The 16,730-nt window shown below is 34.5% G+C and overlaps 1 protein-coding gene across 2 annotated transcripts in view; it reads left to right on the forward strand.

The window, feature by feature from the left end:
• Positions 1-15,797, forward strand: part of WDR36 (WD repeat domain 36) — a 42,705-nt gene extending 26,908 nt beyond the window's left edge. For both annotated transcript variants that reach the window (XM_015073013.3, XM_053225667.1), the window contains exons 17-23: positions 4,779-4,886; positions 6,935-7,032; positions 7,429-7,574; positions 9,852-9,971; positions 10,149-10,230; positions 12,137-12,324; positions 13,469-15,797. In XM_015073013.3, the coding sequence (XP_014928499.3) occupies positions 4,779-4,886; positions 6,935-7,032; positions 7,429-7,574; positions 9,852-9,971; positions 10,149-10,230; positions 12,137-12,324; positions 13,469-13,618 (892 nt within the window). In that variant the 3' untranslated portion in view covers positions 13,619-15,797. The remainder of the gene's footprint in view (positions 1-4,778; positions 4,887-6,934; positions 7,033-7,428; positions 7,575-9,851; positions 9,972-10,148; positions 10,231-12,136; positions 12,325-13,468) is intronic.
• Positions 15,798-16,730: the final 933 nt, after the last annotated feature.

Genomic DNA, 16,730 nt, shown 5'->3' on the forward strand with positions numbered 1-16,730 from the left:
TTGATAAGTTTATACCTTAAAGCAGTTTGACCTTTAGAAAGGAAAAACCCTGATAGACTCATTTCCCTTTAAGGTTGGTATAGGAATGAGGCACAGCTCTCCATCCAGCATATATGCACCAGATTTGGAACATGCACAGCAAGAGTGTCTAAGGGGTCCAGCTCTAATAACTAGGAACCTTCTCTATAGGTGTGTCTCTCTTTCACTCAAAATATAGTGAAACAAAATCTAATTAGTTGGCTGTGTCTTGTAGCTTTTAAAAGTTCACTTAAAGTTTGTACTTCCTTAATTTTTAAAAACTCCTTTTTTGAAGGCTACATTAGAAATATTGGTTGTGCTCTTCAGACTTTCACAATCTTCTAAAAATTAACAATATAATTAAATTGCCTTACAGTAGGAAAGTTGTACAAGGTATACACCTTTTTAGTTTCAGTTCACATTAGATGGGAGAGATGGGTTAATGTTGAATAGTACTAAACTGGCAAAATATTTTTTAAAAGTGGTAAGGGGCACCTGGGTGGCTCAGTCGGTTAAGCAACTGGCTCTTGATTTCAGCTCAGGTCATGGTCTCACGGTTTGTGGGTTCGAGCCCCACATCAGGCTCCATGCTGACAATGCAGATCCTGCTTGTCCTCTTGATCCTCTTGATCCTCTCTTTCCCTTTCTCTCTGCCCCTCCCCCACTCTCTCTCTCACTTTCAGAATAAATAAATTAAAAAAATAAAAGGGTAAACACGGGGTGCCTGGGCAGCTCAGTCGGTTAAGCTTCTGACTTTGGCTCAGGTCATGATCTCGGAGCTTGTGAGTTCAAGCCCCGCTTTGGGCCCTGTGCTGACGGTTCAGAGCCTGGAGATTGCTTCGCATTCTGTGTCTTCCTCTTGCTCTGCCCCTCCCTCACTGACGCTCTGTCTCTTTCTCTCTCTCAAAAATAAACAAACAAACAATAAATAAATAGTGATAAACTTATGTTTGGAATGTAAGAATTAGGTTCTTAAACCAGCATTCAAAGCTACCAGTCTTTGACTCAACGTTTACCCTTTTTGCTAAATTTCTTATTTCAATAAAAAGTTGAATGGATTTAAATCTGACCAGTTTTCAACTCCGATACCTTATCTTTAGATGAACCGTGAGACATATTAAGTGAATACAGAGGGAAGCTGGGAGAAACAAACGGGCAAGAAATGAGTCAGTCATGTAAGGATTATTAAAAGAAAATCTAATAATTTCTACCCTGATTGGACCAAAGTATATTTTAATAAAGAAAACCATAAATACTTACTTGGTTCAGCTATGAGGCACAGTGAATGAGAAAGCTTGAAAAGCAATGTCAAACAGCTGCTGCTGCCTGATTGCAGCTAAGCTGACTTTCATATGTGCTTGTATTTCCATCTTCCTTCATATCCTAATAGCTGTAGGTACTGCTGTTATTAGTCCCATTTTACAAATGAGGAAATGGAGGCTCAGAGAGAAGTCATTTACCCAAGGTTGCATAGTTTGTAAGTGACATTTTGCTGTAATAAACACAGAAGAAAGAAACAGATTTCCCAATAATTGTGATATCAACTTTGCTTAGTTGCGTCATGCTCTGGGGATGAATTGATTTTGTAGAGATAATAAGGAAGTGAGGATCAGTATTTCATTTTACAACCCTAGGTAACTTTTGGATATTCCTAGTTCTTTGCTCAACAAGCAGTTTCATCATTTACACAACATGTTAAATATTTAAACAGTGAATTGACTTACGGTCTGAAAAGTGAAAGTATGAGCAAACCTTTGGGCGTGGTAACATACATGTGTATCCATCTGCAGTACCTATCTAAAGCAAATGGCGTACATTCTGAACTGTTTTCTGTAAAATGTTTTTAAAGTGCTGAAAATTTCCTTGTGTTTATAGGATTCTCAGAGAAGTAGAGTTGAAATTTTTTTCTCTGAAATTATGTGGCATCTACTACTTATTTCTGGTTGTTTTTCATCTATTAGAAATTCAGATTGAGCCCCTTTGGGGTGAGGAAAATATAAAAGTAAATAGTTAATAGAATTTTACATTTTGTTCTTTCTCACCCTCTGACCCCTGCTCTCTGTGGAGCATTACATGAAAATAGTTGGAATACAACATTGTTTTGCATTTCTCACTGAGGCAAAAACCATCCCTTTTGTTTCTATTCTTTAAGATCCTTTTGTAAGGTAATTCTGTCCCTTTGGAGATTGAACAGTTAGATGCTGTCTGCATTTGCTCAGAATATACTCAGAAATTACTTACTGTTAACCTGTATATGCAAGTCTCTGTGCTTGAAAATCTGATCCCTTAAAGTTTTGTTAATGTTTGCTCAAAAAAAATTATAATTTACCTGGGGCTTTTCATTTTGTGGGATTGGCAGAAGACAGTGTGGTAGTTAGGTCTGAGATTAAGCCTGTACACTTATGCTTTATGAACTAAGGTGGCAGTGTAAAATACACTGTGTATGTGGAAACCACCTTTCTTTAATTTGATGCTTTTACATAACGGAGAGCCAATCCACCCACACATAACAGCTGTGGAAGTCAAGTTGCACAGTGAATTCGACAAAATATAGTATCAAGTAACATAAATTTGCTCAAGCATTAGATTCTCTTTTTAACAGATTCTAAATGTGTTAGGAAGTTCACTCCTCGTATAACTTTTAAAGAGCAAGTATTGATCAAGAAAGAAGAAATAGTAAGATCTGAAATTGTTGTGTTTAGGTTTAATCTTCATCTGTATGTGCTGAGATAATGTTTCCGTCTGGGTTGTTGGCATTAAGTGAATTACCATAAATAATTTGTCTCTGGTATATAATAAGTGTTTAGCAAACGTTTCCTTTCTCCCAGGTCCCCTTGATCGAAGAACAGCCATTTTTGTAAGCTTCCAAAGTAGGTTTAAACAGAAATCAGACAGGTTATTACTCATCCTGGTCCCCTGTAACTAAGAATTAAACAGCAGTCATTGTCCTGAGCACACTTCGTTGTGTGTTTGTCTTCATTGCTCCTAATTTTAGTTTTGTTTTCCTATCTTGCATTCATTATTTAAACTTTATATTTTCAATCACTCTGAGCAAATTAAGAAAGAGATTTTATCATGAAAAAGTCACTCAATGTCACCAGTGGAGAGTCTTCATTTACATTTGAGCTGCTTAGAGTATGTTCCATGCATCACCAGTGTAGGCATCCTCTGGGTCCCTATATTGCTATCTAGCTGTTTATTGTATCTTTAGTTTCAGTAGTGGTTTTACTGAGTTGATAGTGATTAAGTGTTCAGACTTCTTGGGTGACAATCTTTGGCTCAGTTGCTTTCTGTCTTGAGCACATTTTTAAATCTTACTGGGCTTCATTTTTCTGATCTGTATAGTAAGGACAGATCTGCCTTAGAGGGTTGTGAGGATTAAATTGAGTAGACTTAAGTGCTCAGAGTACTTTCTAACATGGAGCACTAAAAAAGTGTTAATTGCTATTATTTTTTAATTTGTTTTATTTAATGTGGTTTTGAAACTTCAGTTATTTTGCTGTGCCTTCTCGTGGATAATGTATTGGCTTTAGTGAATAAAGTAGTATTTAAAACAGCCATGATTAAAACCAGTATGCTTCTCTTAAAGTATACAAAGTGTTCACACTCAGCCAGTGTAAGAAGCCTCCACTGCAAGATGCCAATGGGTTAGACCTTTCTGCTCCTTAGATCCCCTTGTGTCACTTCCTGCCACCACCATTCTAGTTCAGCTCTTTATTGCTTGGTTAGATGACTGCTACCATAATCTCACTGTATACTTCCTGTTCACATATCTTCTACATTCTGATGGCACATTTTGTTATGAAAGTGAAGATTACACCAATATCTGCTCAAAAGCCTTTAGTGATTTTTCCTTTGATTAAAAGATAAAAAGCAAACTCAGATGTATGGTATTCAAGGTGCTGTACGCAGCCTTATGCTTATGCACTTGCTAATTTATCAAACCACTTCTCTCTTACACCCAATTGTATTTTGACCTCACTTTGACCTCCCCATTTCCCTCAGCCAGGAAATACTTTATCAATGGCATCCATTGAAATCCTGTTCATTTGTAAGGCTCATCTCAGTCACTTTGTTCTCTGAGGATCCTGTTCTGTGTCTCCTGCCTATGTGTAATTGCTTCCTCTCCCTCCCCAGCTTTTCAACTCCTCCAGCATTTTAAAGTTGTGAGACTGGGTTCCATAAGCTCTATAAGGCTTTGTGGTTATGCTCTGTAGACTGAATTTTCATGTTTCGCGTATAGCATAGTTACCTATTAGAAAAATAGGTAGACTTGTACAAAAGTTATTCCGTTACTATTTCTTAATCTTATTCACAGCCATTTCATTATTTCCTTTCGTTGCTTAAGCCTTTTTAAAATTTCACTGAAATAACAAAAATACAGGAGAGTACTGGTAATAAGACTTATTTTAAATGTGTTACGTCTTCAGAATTTGTCCCCAAGTCAGTCTACCAAAGTGGCTTTCCAGAAAAAGAGAGCATTTCCTCTAGTATTTTCCCTGTTGTTGAAACTCTTTCTCTAGTTAATTGGTCTATTTAGGGTTCTAGGTCTTTCTCATTAAGAGAGATTATTTTCACATATTAACGTATTTGACAAAGCTCTTTGTTAGTGATGGCTTTCTTGTGTTGATTTGTAGAAATAAAACATGAATATTTTCTTCATCTTTCATACCTTGTTCTTTTAGCAAAAATATATTTTGCGAGTTATGTCCTTTTTTGGTATTTGTTAAAATACTTTAACATTCTAATTCATTTTATAGCCTTATAGACAGCTTTCTGTTGGACTCTGCTCCTCTCAATGTTACTATGTCCCCTACTGGAGACTTTCTGGCTACTTCCCACGTAGACCACCTTGGAATTTATCTTTGGTAAGTTCTTATATACATTTCTGTTCTGGGTAGGGAAGAGGATGATGATACTGTCAGAAAATCATAGTTGCTAACATTGCCATTTAGGTTTTTGTTTTTGTTTTTGTTTTAATTTATAAAATGGAAATTTCACATAAACAATTCACCATGAGTATATTTAACATCTACTTGATAATTTAGATAGCTTTGCTTCAGTGTGTATTCTAAACCACAGGACTGATTTTTAGTTATATTTGGTTTTTATTTGCAGAAAGGATAAGTGAATTTTAAAATTTAAAAGGCCTGGTCTGGCCTTCCTGCCACAGCCCTATTACCACTTTAGCCAACTTCTCAACTCAGCGTACTTTATCTGCAAAATAAGGCATAAGTATGGGCAAAATGCTTTCTAAGATTCATTCTAGTTACATAACTCTTCATAACCATGAAATGGTATTTATGATGATCTTCCAACTCCATTATGATGAACATGTAAGAGTTCAAAATAAAAGTCCATCATTTGAGTCTAGAAAAGTTTTATCTGCTTCCTGAATTTAGTTGTATAATTCCTTTAACTCTTACTATTAAGGAAGAGAAAAAAATTGATCCCTTTTCTAATTATAAAATTTTATAACTGGATTTTTAGGATATGAAAATAAATTCAATATATAATAGAAATAGACTCTGGCCACCTTAACATGCAAATTGGAATATCTCCTGGAATCTAAGAAGCTTGAATAATCAAGACAAGAAAATAGTAGAATACCTATTGGACCTCAGCAGGAGTATATAGTGTCACGCTTAATATAACTCAGAACCTGATACTCTCAATTATTATTATTATTTTTTATTATTTATTTTTGAGAGAGAGACAGAGGGGCAGAGAGAGAAGGAGACACAGAATCCAAAGCAGGCTTCAGGGTCCAAGCTGTCAACACAGAGCCCTATGCGAGGCCTGAACCCACGGACTGTGAGCTGAAGTCAGACACTTAACCAACTGAGCTACCCAGGTGCCCCTGATAGTCCCAATTATTATATTACATTCCAGATTTATAATGTATGGGGAAGAGAATCTGATTAGCCCTTTGGGGGAGGTATCTTGGATTAGTCATCCAAGGCTATGGTGCAGGGTCAAGTAGTAGAACCATGATCACTTTAGAGGACCGTTCTACAGAAGGGAAAGACCATGACTGTTACAGTGTATTTGCTGTCTGACTTAACTGAGTCCATCTTTCCTTTAGTTATGATTTCCCGAAACGGAGGTGCCTGGGTGGCTCAGTCAGTTAAGAGCCCAACTTCAGCTCAGGTCATGCTCTCATGGTCTGTGACTTCGAACCCCGCATTGGGCTCTGTGCGGACAGCTAGGAGCCTGGAGCCTGCTTTGGATTCGGTGTCTCCCTTTCTCTCTCTCTGCCCGTCTCCCACTCATGCTCTGTCTCTCAAAAGAAATAAATGTTAACAAATTAAAAAAAAAAAAAAAAAGACTTTCTTAAAAAAAAAATGATTTCCCTAAATGAAGGTTGCCATTTGTCAAAACAATTTAAATGTTTGGAGGTTATGTTATCTTATGCAAGTATTCATTACTGATCTCTCAAATACTTTTCGTACTATATTAAAATAAAGACTCCATGGGGTGGCTCAGTCAGTTGAGTGTCTGACTCTTGATTTCAGCTCAGATCATGATCTCATGGTTTATGGGATCAAGCCCTGCACCACTCTGTGCTATCAGCACAGAGCCTGTTTAGGATTCTCTTTCTCTCCTTCTCTCTCCACCCCATCCCCACATTCACTCTCTCTCTCGCTCTCTGTCTCTCTCTCTCAAATAAATAAAAACTGTAAAAAAATAAAGATTCCATTAATAAATAAAGTTTATGCACAGCTCTCTAGCGATGACATTTATGACCTCAATCAAGGCATTTTCAAATTAATACTATCGGAGATTTTTTTTCTACTTATAAGTGATTGGAACCAAGCTGAATTCAAGATTGCAGAGATTATTAATGACCAGTAATTGAAGTTTTTCTGGAAAAACTTAAAAGTCTTAAAATATTGTTTATATTTTTATTTCTCAGGTCCAATGTTTCACTGTATTCAGTTGTTTCACTACGCCCACTTCCCACAGATTATGTTCCTTCAGTAGTGATGCTTCCTGGTACTTGTCAAACCCAAGGTAATCACAACATAGTAAAATAATTTTTGAAATGTAATCTCACAAACCTAACATGGGGGATATTACTACTGAAGGCAAAGTTTAATGCATTGAATCAAAGTATTTTCCAACTGATAGGAAATATTTTTAAAGACGTCATGAATTAATGCAAAAATATAATTTGTGGTATTGATAAGATATTAATAGTATACCAGTGGAGAAATGTTTTGTTTCTGGTGATGGGAATCGTAGATAATATGACAAGATGAGGAAGTAAAAGTAAATAGAGTTTTTAAGGCTATATTGAGTATGCATGTTATGAAATACAAATGGATTTGGAATAAATTAAGTTGCTTTTATATGATAAAAATCTTATTCTGCATTAATATGTTTCACCTGAAATTTTTTTGTTTTAAGATGTGGAATTATCAGAAGAAACCATAGAACCAAGTGATGAAATGATAGAGTATGATTCCCCAGAACAGTTGAATGAGCACTTGGTGACTCTGTCACTCCTCCCTGAATCACGGTGGAAAAACCTTCTTAATCTTGATGTTATTAAGGTAATGCTGTAGTACACTTAATACTGGTTCCTAAAGACACATTCCAGAATCATTTTCTTTAGTAGAGATAGCTTCTTCTACTTGGAGGGTTTCAGGAGGAGCAGTTAATGCCTAAGGTAGTAGAGCATACCATTTAGTTGAATGCTGTTGGATCCAGTGATTATCACAAGATTCTTTCTCTATTGAAATTGACTTTCAGAGCACTGAGCAGACCTTTTGATATAGCAGAAGTACAGCCTGCAACTACAGAGCCATTAGAAGTTGGATGTTTTAAATCTAACCTAATCAACTACTTTTTTTAACTTCTAAAATGAGAAAAAAAAATTGCTATCATGATGTGTGATATTTCTGTTGCTAGGCATTTGAGTACTAGAAGACTTTCTCTGGTCTTTTAATTAAGCTTCAGCTTCCCTTTGCCATTCTATACCTTACTCTGTCAACTCCAAGAAGACCTTCACAGTTTGCTGTGTTAAGTGCAGGCACATAAATTAATATGAACTAAGTACTGGATAATATCCCAAGGACAACAGCAGTGAAAAAAACCCAACAAACCTAGCTCCTTTGTCCTTGAGAAATTTATAATTTTATATGAAAAATGGATGATTATGGCATAAATTAGTGTTTTTCAAAGCATATTTCCTGGCCCCCATTTGTGAGTAGCAAAAATAATTAAAAGGAATAGACTAGAGTAGAAAACTTCAAAGGTTATCATCTGATAATAAGGGTAAGTGTTTATGAACGTCTTACATGTCTTATGAGCATATCTTATAGATAACTATGACAAGGTATGATAAGTATTTTTGTAACTGATTACTTAGCACCAGAAAAGACATGTGTATCTTGGGTAAGAAAAGAGTTTTCATGTGTTAGTTTTCCTCACAGAAGGTATGTTATGTAGGAACATAGTTGTGAAAAATCTCTATGATGTTATCCAGTGTGTCAGCTATAAAGGCAGTACTTTATGGAATAGCTTTAAAAGCAATGCATTAAAAAGGACAAGTAGGTTAGTGTGAAGGGTGCAGTCAGAATAATGCCCAATTAATTGAACTAAGGTTTTGGACTACTCTGTTGCTTGCTTAGATACAGTTTTGTTTTAGAAACCAAGTGAATAATCTTTATGGTAGAAATATGCTAACATCTCCAATATTTTTATTTTTTACTGAATGAAAGAAATTAGAATTTTGTCTTATGGGTAACTTTTCTCCTTTTGGTTTTCCTTATGAGACTATTTCTAGTGCTCCCTGTGGAGCACTTGCAAAAGGATTTTTGTTCTTATTTACAGCTCAGTGACTCTCTCCCTTCCACCTCAAGAACAGCAAGTTACAAGGGTAACTGACTCTTACTAGAGTCTCCACCATCCCCCAGAAGGGCTGTGCATATGCTACAGTTGGCACTCCCTTGTCCTGTTTTCATGTAGTAACTTTCTTTTTTGCTTTGCCTCCACAAGGCCACAAGTATCCTTGGTTTTCTTTAAAAAAACGAATCTCTCTAGGGTCACAGAGCTCCTAGAGAATGGAGGAATGATGTAAGGTAAAACTGTGAGACTTTTATTGGGCAGTTTACCACAGAAAGGCCCTTTCATCAGATGCTCCTGAGGTAGTGATGTGTATAGCCTGTGGTCACCAAAACTAAGTTCTGTCAGTGGGAATTCCAATGGAGGTTTTCCTGATAGAATTTTACTAACACTTGTAATATTTTGTAAATGAGCACTATTGTTCTCTTGCTTCTTAAAGACTCAAAGTAAGGGAAAATCAGTAGAAATTTTAACAAACTAGAAGAATCAGGGCTATATTCTTCACAAGAAAATTTTATCAAATTATTTCTAATGGCAAAGTCTACCTTTGGCTCCACATTTCTTCTGGAGAAAAAAAAAAAAAACTTGAGAAACTGTTGAGCGTTTATGTAACTTTTGCTTTCTAGCCCATTTTGCGAAAAAGGTTTTAGAAGTTCAGAATTATTTGATTGTTATTTCTTCACCTAAATATTCTTGTAAATCATGTTGGAGGAAAAAGAGAGTTCATAGAGCTTCTCATGAACCGTGTCATTTTTCTTCTGCCTTACCAACAAAGGTACTGGAGGCCTGCCTTGAGACACCCAGTTTAAAGATATCTGTAATATTGGTCGGTTGGGATTTTATTTTGGCATTCAAATTTGAAAATGTTTTGTTCTTTTATTTTACTTTTTGCACTTTGTTTTAAAATTGTTTGGAATTAAACATTAGAAACTTTTGTCACAATAATCATAGTCTTTTCCCCTTTCTGATTTTCTTTTAATCAGAAAAAGAATAAACCAAAGGAACCACCCAAAGTACCCAAATCAGCACCATTTTTTATTCCAACAATTCCTGGCCTTGTACCCAGATATGCTGCACCTGAACAAAATAATGATCCCCATCAGGTAAAAACCAAATTGGAACATTCTAAGTATATGGGGTGTGTTTTGTGTTGTGCATTTGTAGTTCTTTGTCAAGACCTAATTTTACAAAGTACATTAATGATAGCTTTTAATTATAAGGTATAATTTTTTTTGTTGCATTTGCATTCTTGAAATAATGTGCATTTGTTTTTCTTTAAGTCTAAAGTGGTGAATCTTGGAATTTTGGCTCAAAAATCAGATTTCTGCTTGAAACTTGAAGAAGGACTGGTAAATAATAAATGTAAGTTAAATTGTGAAATCTTTTACCAAGTATCATCAACGTATTATACTTTGTGTGAAGAGAAATTGAATGAAATATTAGCAGATTTTTCAGTAGCTGAAAGAACATAGTAAAAACTTAAAAAAGATCAAAATTTTGATTTTCTTATGAAATAATGTTAGCTTTTGTATCATTATATTTAAAAAAAATTTTTTTTCAACGTTTTTTATTTATTTTTGGGACAGAGAGAGACAGAGCATGAACGGGGGAGGGGCAGAGAGAGAGGGAGACACAGAATCGGAAACAGGCTCCAGGCTCTGAGCCATCAGCCCAGAGCCCGACGTGGGGCTCGAACCCACGGACCGCGAGATCGTGACCTGGCTGAAGTCAGACGCTTAACTGACTGCGCCACCCAGGCGCCCCAGTATCGTTATATTTTTAACAAGTGACACTGAACTTAGATGAATGTCAATATTATAATATTTTAAGAACCTCTCATACTTTCTGTATGGAAATTAGTGGGCCCCCCCCCGTCTCTTGCTTTTGTTTTTATTTACAAATACAGTTTGTAATATGGCAGAGACTTTTGTCTCCGTTGATTTTTAGATCTTCCCAAATTTTCCCATTAAAAAGTAATTTTAAAATTTATTTATTGTACTACTAGATTTAAATTTTGAAAGATACAGTTTGTAGCTAATAGTGATAAACAGTAAGAAGTATAATTTTAAAAAAGATCTATAAGCGATAAACAGACAGTCACTCTCCTGTTTGATTTATCCTCTTGTTTTTTGGATCCAAGTGCTTTGTTTTTATACCAGTATCACTTGAATCCACATTGGTGAAAAGTCAAATAATGCTACTGATGGGCCATTGCAGATGACTGAAAAATAGCAGAATCATAAAAGGAGTAACTTGTTATATGGGGGTGCACAAGGAAGAAGATACTATCATTTAGTATCTACTGGAAGACAGAAAATAAAATTTATTAGACTTTTGTCACTGGCGTCTTTCCCTTTCTAAAAGCTAAAAGCATAATCATTGCCATTGTAATATCAAATGCTTGTTGCAAAAATAGTTGTAAGTATATAGAATATATATTCATAGGATGCATATAAAAATCAGTGCTGGGCATCTGGGTGGCTCAGTCAGTTAAGCATGTAATTCTTGATTTCGGCTCAGGTTGTGATCTCACGGTATGTGAGTTCAAACCCCATTCCTGGCTCTGCACTGACAGCGCAGAGCTTGCTTGAGATTCTGTCTTTCTCTGCCCCTCCCCTGCCCGTGTTCTCTCTATATATCAAAATAAATAAATAAACATTTAAGAAAACAGCAACAAGAAACAAGAATCCTTAAATCTAGAGAAAAGGTATCAATTTGGGATGGGTAAGAATGAGGTGTAGAGTCTTTCCCCTTTTATATATTTCTGTATTGTTAGTGTTTCATAATGATCATATGGTACTTTAAAGTTTTTTGTAACAATAAAAGGAAAGAAAAATAAATTCCCCCACCTCATCCTGTTCTCAGTGCAACTACTGTTAATAATTTGGTATGTACCTTATAGCCTTTTTATATTTGGATTTGTCTTGATTGATATGTGACCATCTGATTGTTGTAAGACCATCTTGAAGTGTCTGTTGCTAGGTATTGATTAGATTTTCTTAAACAGCAGGGAAAAACAAACTTACTAAGATACAAAAAGTTTAGTGTTTTTAGTATTTTTATTGTACTAAACTGATTGCTCTCATCATTTGTACTAATTATTACTTAATTTGGGGTTCATTCTGTGATTTAACAGGAAAAAATAAAGCCACAGGAAGAATTTCCTGTGCAATTTAAATATATGTAGCTTGGGTATGAAATGAAGCTATAGTTTCCTAAGTGAAGTTATTATAAGTAGTAATGAGATTCTTTTTAAAACTTAATGCAGATGAAGCTGCTCTTAACCTTCTGAAAGAATTAGGCCCATCAGGAATTGAAACAGAGCTGCGCAGCTTGTCTCCTGACTGCGGTGGGTCTATAGAAGTGATGCAGAGCTTCTTAAAAATGATCGGGATGATGTTGGACAGGAAGCGTGATTTTGAGTTAGCCCAGGCATATCTTGCATTGTTTCTAAAGGTAAGTCTGATGTAAGACAGTACTTCTCAGCTTGCCTTCCTCTAGGGTAGTACTGTCTGATAGAATTTTCTGCAAGGATGACGGTGTTTTATTCTGCATTGTCCAGCATGGCAGCCACTTGGAGCTTTTGGCTATTGAGCACTTGAAATGTGGCTAATGAAACTAAGATACCAGATTTCTTATTTTATAGAGATTTAATTAATTTAAGTTTAAATAGCTGTGTGTACTATTGGACAGCTGGACAGCATAATTTTGTAGTCTTTTCTTTTACTTAGCACAATTTTGACTCATCCACCTAACTTTTCTGTGTCCTCCATTTGATTCAGTATATTGAAATGTTAACTTTTTCAAGTCATCACATTTTGGCAGTTTTTCTATGATCATAAAGAGAAAGTTAGGTTTTGTGTTGATTTTATTGTTTGTTTGCTTTTGTTTTTTCTGCTGCTGAAATCAGAATACTTCTGTCCTGGTTGAAGGAGTTTCAAGTAATTTGGCAAGAACAGTTGTTTTTATGACTAACATAATGGAAAATTCTTGTTTATTGCAGTAGCATGTTTGTATTGAAGGAAGTAGATGATACTGACTTGTGTTAACAGATAATGATACTTCATCTTTCCTATTTGTATCTAAAATGAGTTTACACTTGATCTAATTATGTGCAACTTAAAGTAGACATTTAGATGGTAGAATATAGGATGAAAAAAATAGAATGCCACAAATTTTTTCTCTTTTTCCAAAATTATCAAGTATAGTTTCTGAATATAAATGTACATAAATCTTTAGAAGATAAAGCAAAGGGCCCTCAATCATTCATTACCAGTAGGTTCCAATGAAAAGAGAAACCTTAAAGAAGCACAGCAATACAGAGTTAGTGTTAGAACTAGGATCTTGTTTCTGCATCCATATTAGGACTTTCCTTAGGTAGAGGAGAGTGATGACAGCTTCAGTTCTACTAAGGGAGAGACAATACCATAAAGGAACTCATAATAAAAGTTCGATAGAAGAGAGGGAAATGGAAATTGGTAATAAACCAGCATCTAAGGAAAAAATAGAATAGTATCTTCTGCTGTTCCTTGGTAAGAAGGTTAAATCTAGAATAAACAAAATTTTAATTTTCTTAAATGTTACAATATTTTTCTTTCAGTTACATCTTAAATTGCTTCCTTCAGAACCAGTACTTCTAGAAGAATTGACAAAGTTGTCATCACAAGTGGAAGAAAACTGGATCCATTTACAGTCACTCTTCAATCAAAGCATGTGTATTTTAAATTATATAAAAAGTGCTTTGTTATAAAAACAAATTTAAATTACCAAATAAATCAAAGACTTTTGTATTAAATGGGTTCCGTTTAAGTCATACCTTATTTTCCAAGTTTCATATGAAAAGAAATGCCAGTGCTACTAACTAGTCAGTCATTCTTCACTTTAAATGCTAAATATTATCTTGAAGTAAAATTTTACCTGTCATTTGTTTTAAAGACTTATAGAATCTACTCAATGACTTATTTTCCAAGTCTCTTCACATCAGTTACCTTGTATATGACTTTTTTGAATTGTCATCATCAGCTCCTATTTTTTAAATATCTATAATGTAAGAGATGCTAGGTATTTCATGTAAAAAAGTGCTGAATTGAAAATAAACTGATATATAATATAGTATAAAAGTGCCTTTATGATTTGAAGGAAAAAGGCATGTTTCCTTCCTTGGTGGCCTTTGATGAAAACATGGATCATTGACTCTTAGAGCTTAGTTAGATCATTGACTCAGACATTAGTGCAGCCCACCTGTAATGCAGAAAAAGAAGCTGCTAAGGTCATCTTGGGATCTCAGTGACAGATCCAGATTTTCTAACACTGCCCAGTGCCCTCTCCATTAGAGCCTTTCTAAAGGAACTTGTTCTTTTATAAGTAAGGTGAGAGGTACTTTCACAAGGCAAATTGCTATAGGAGACAGTTGAATTAGATACCTAAGATAGGGGAGGGAAATTCTGGGCTCCATTGAAGATATCCTTCAAAAATGTTTTTTCCTTAAAGATGACCTTTTTATTTGGGAAAAAAACTACTGACTATGTACTTTTCTCTCCTAACCATTTCAAAACCAGATAGCTCTGGAAGTTTCTCTCATCATTGTTTTCTTTTCATGATTTAAGACTTGAGCGAAACGTGAATTAACAAGAAGCAGTTCCTCCTCCTTGAAAAGTGCTGGAGGTCATCATGAAAGTTGCTTTGCCTCCTGTTTGTGTCTGCTTTCCCTACTACCAAAAAAAGTCTTTTAGGATGGAGCTAAGGTCACAAATGAGTGAATGAACTTTTCAATCTTCGTATCCGTTAACTGAAGCCCCATCAGTATGAGAAGTTGATAGAGGACTTAATAGTGGGATTATGCTATCACAAATGCAAATACTTTCCCAAATAGCAGAAAAAAGCAGAGGACAGTTGCCACTTACATGGTAGATCTTCGAGATACAATGTGATATGACTGCTTTGGTGTTCTTTTTGTCCTTGTAGAGGTGTGGAAAAACTATATTACTACAGGCAATTTGTTTAAGAATTGGAAGCCATATTGATAATGTAATATTTGTAAAGTTTAATCCACTTAAAAAATATAAAGCAATTCCTAAAAGCACAGTTCTCTGAAAACAATTTTTAGTCTATACATTCAAAAGTAGTAGTATTCATAAAATGCAGCTGGTTGTATTTGAATACCAATATTCTCATTAGAAAAGGTTTTACAGAATAATCTCTTGAAAGAATAGTCCTCACAAGATGATCAGTGACAACTTTAAATATCAAAGCATTTTTGTTTATAAGCTTAATAAAACTAGTGACTGAAATGTTAATAATGACTTAAGTCTAAAAACTATTTCCCTCTGCCCCAAATACTATATTCTAAAGATTTGGCAAAATGTCAGTATATAACCTTGTACCACGTGCATTTTATAAGTGACTAAAAAACAAAATAATAAGAGCTTAAGTTGATACTGTATTGCTTTTATAAATCTTGAACTGAACTTTTTTCTCTCTTTCAAATGAGAATATAGGAGTTGAGTGTATCATTTCTATCAGAGGTATCTTTAGATAATATTAACATCATTTTGGCAGGTAATCTTCCAGAATCTTTCCTGTATGTTCACATCAAGCAGGAAGGGAGAAAGAAATACAGAGAATAATTTTGAGTGTATATTTTTTCTTAAAATGTATTGGTTTGTGCATACTGCTTTTCTTTACATTTCATATTACAAATGTGGCATATGACTGCATTTTACTTGTAAAATACATCAGAGAAAAGTCTATTTTTGACAATCACCTTCAATCCCAATACCCTCCCTGTTAAGCACCGATTGTTAACTTTCTACCTAGACCTTTTTCCATGAATGTATATACTATATATACATGCTATATGTAAGCACAGGAAATGAAGTGTATAGTTTCAATTTTTACCTAAATATATGCATATCATTCTACAACTTTTCTACTTGGCTTATTTCAGTATAATCACACCTAATTTCTTTACTTTTGTTTAAAAAAAAGAAAGATTGTTCCACAATTATTTAGTCTAAAATGGACACTTAAGGGAGTTTTGTTTTGTTTTGTTTTTTCCTGATTACAAAACAATGCTAAAGGAACATCATCCTGTATTACACTGTGCATAAAAGGATTTCTCTGTAGTATATGCTTAGGCTTTGAATTGTTGGACCCAAGTCAGGCAGTTTTAAAGGGATATTTCAAGAGATACTTCAGTTGGCTTCCAAAATGGCTGTTATCAATTTGCAGTTTCTTTGCAGCAATGGAGGAGTATCCATTTCCTAGGATACTTGATATTAGATTTTTTAATTTTTTATTTAATGAGTAAAAACTTGTTTTTTTATTGTTTTAATTCAAAACTCTGACGGTAGTAAGGATGGGCATCTTTTCATGTTTATTTTAGACCATTTTTATATATCTTATGTGACTTGCCTTTTGGCAACATGGCTCATTTTTTTGTTGAATGATTTGTCTTTATCTCATGGGTTTTTTTTGTTGTTGTTTTTCATATGGTGTAGATATTAGTCTTTTATGTCTGTTACCAATGTTTACTCATTGATCACTTGTATTTAAGTTTACTTATGGTGTCTTTTTTAATAGATGTTTTATATTTATATATACAAGTTGATAATTTTTATTACTTATTTCAAAATATAAAACATATTCTGTATTCTAAGACATTTATCATGTGTGCATCCCATCAGTTCTTCATTGAGACTTGATTTTTGGAAGAGTAAGATATACAGCTACTTTTATTCAAAAATTCAAAAACCATTAATGAATTCCACTCTTTTCTCACTGATTGGAAATGCTGTTTTATTATGTGCTAAATTCTTTGAGATATTTGATATCCCAAATAAATAATAAATTGCTTCTAGTAA

Source organism: Acinonyx jubatus, chromosome A1 (assembly GCF_027475565.1).
Source record: "Acinonyx jubatus isolate Ajub_Pintada_27869175 chromosome A1, VMU_Ajub_asm_v1.0, whole genome shotgun sequence".
Taxonomy (NCBI): Eukaryota; Metazoa; Chordata; class Mammalia; order Carnivora; family Felidae; genus Acinonyx; species Acinonyx jubatus.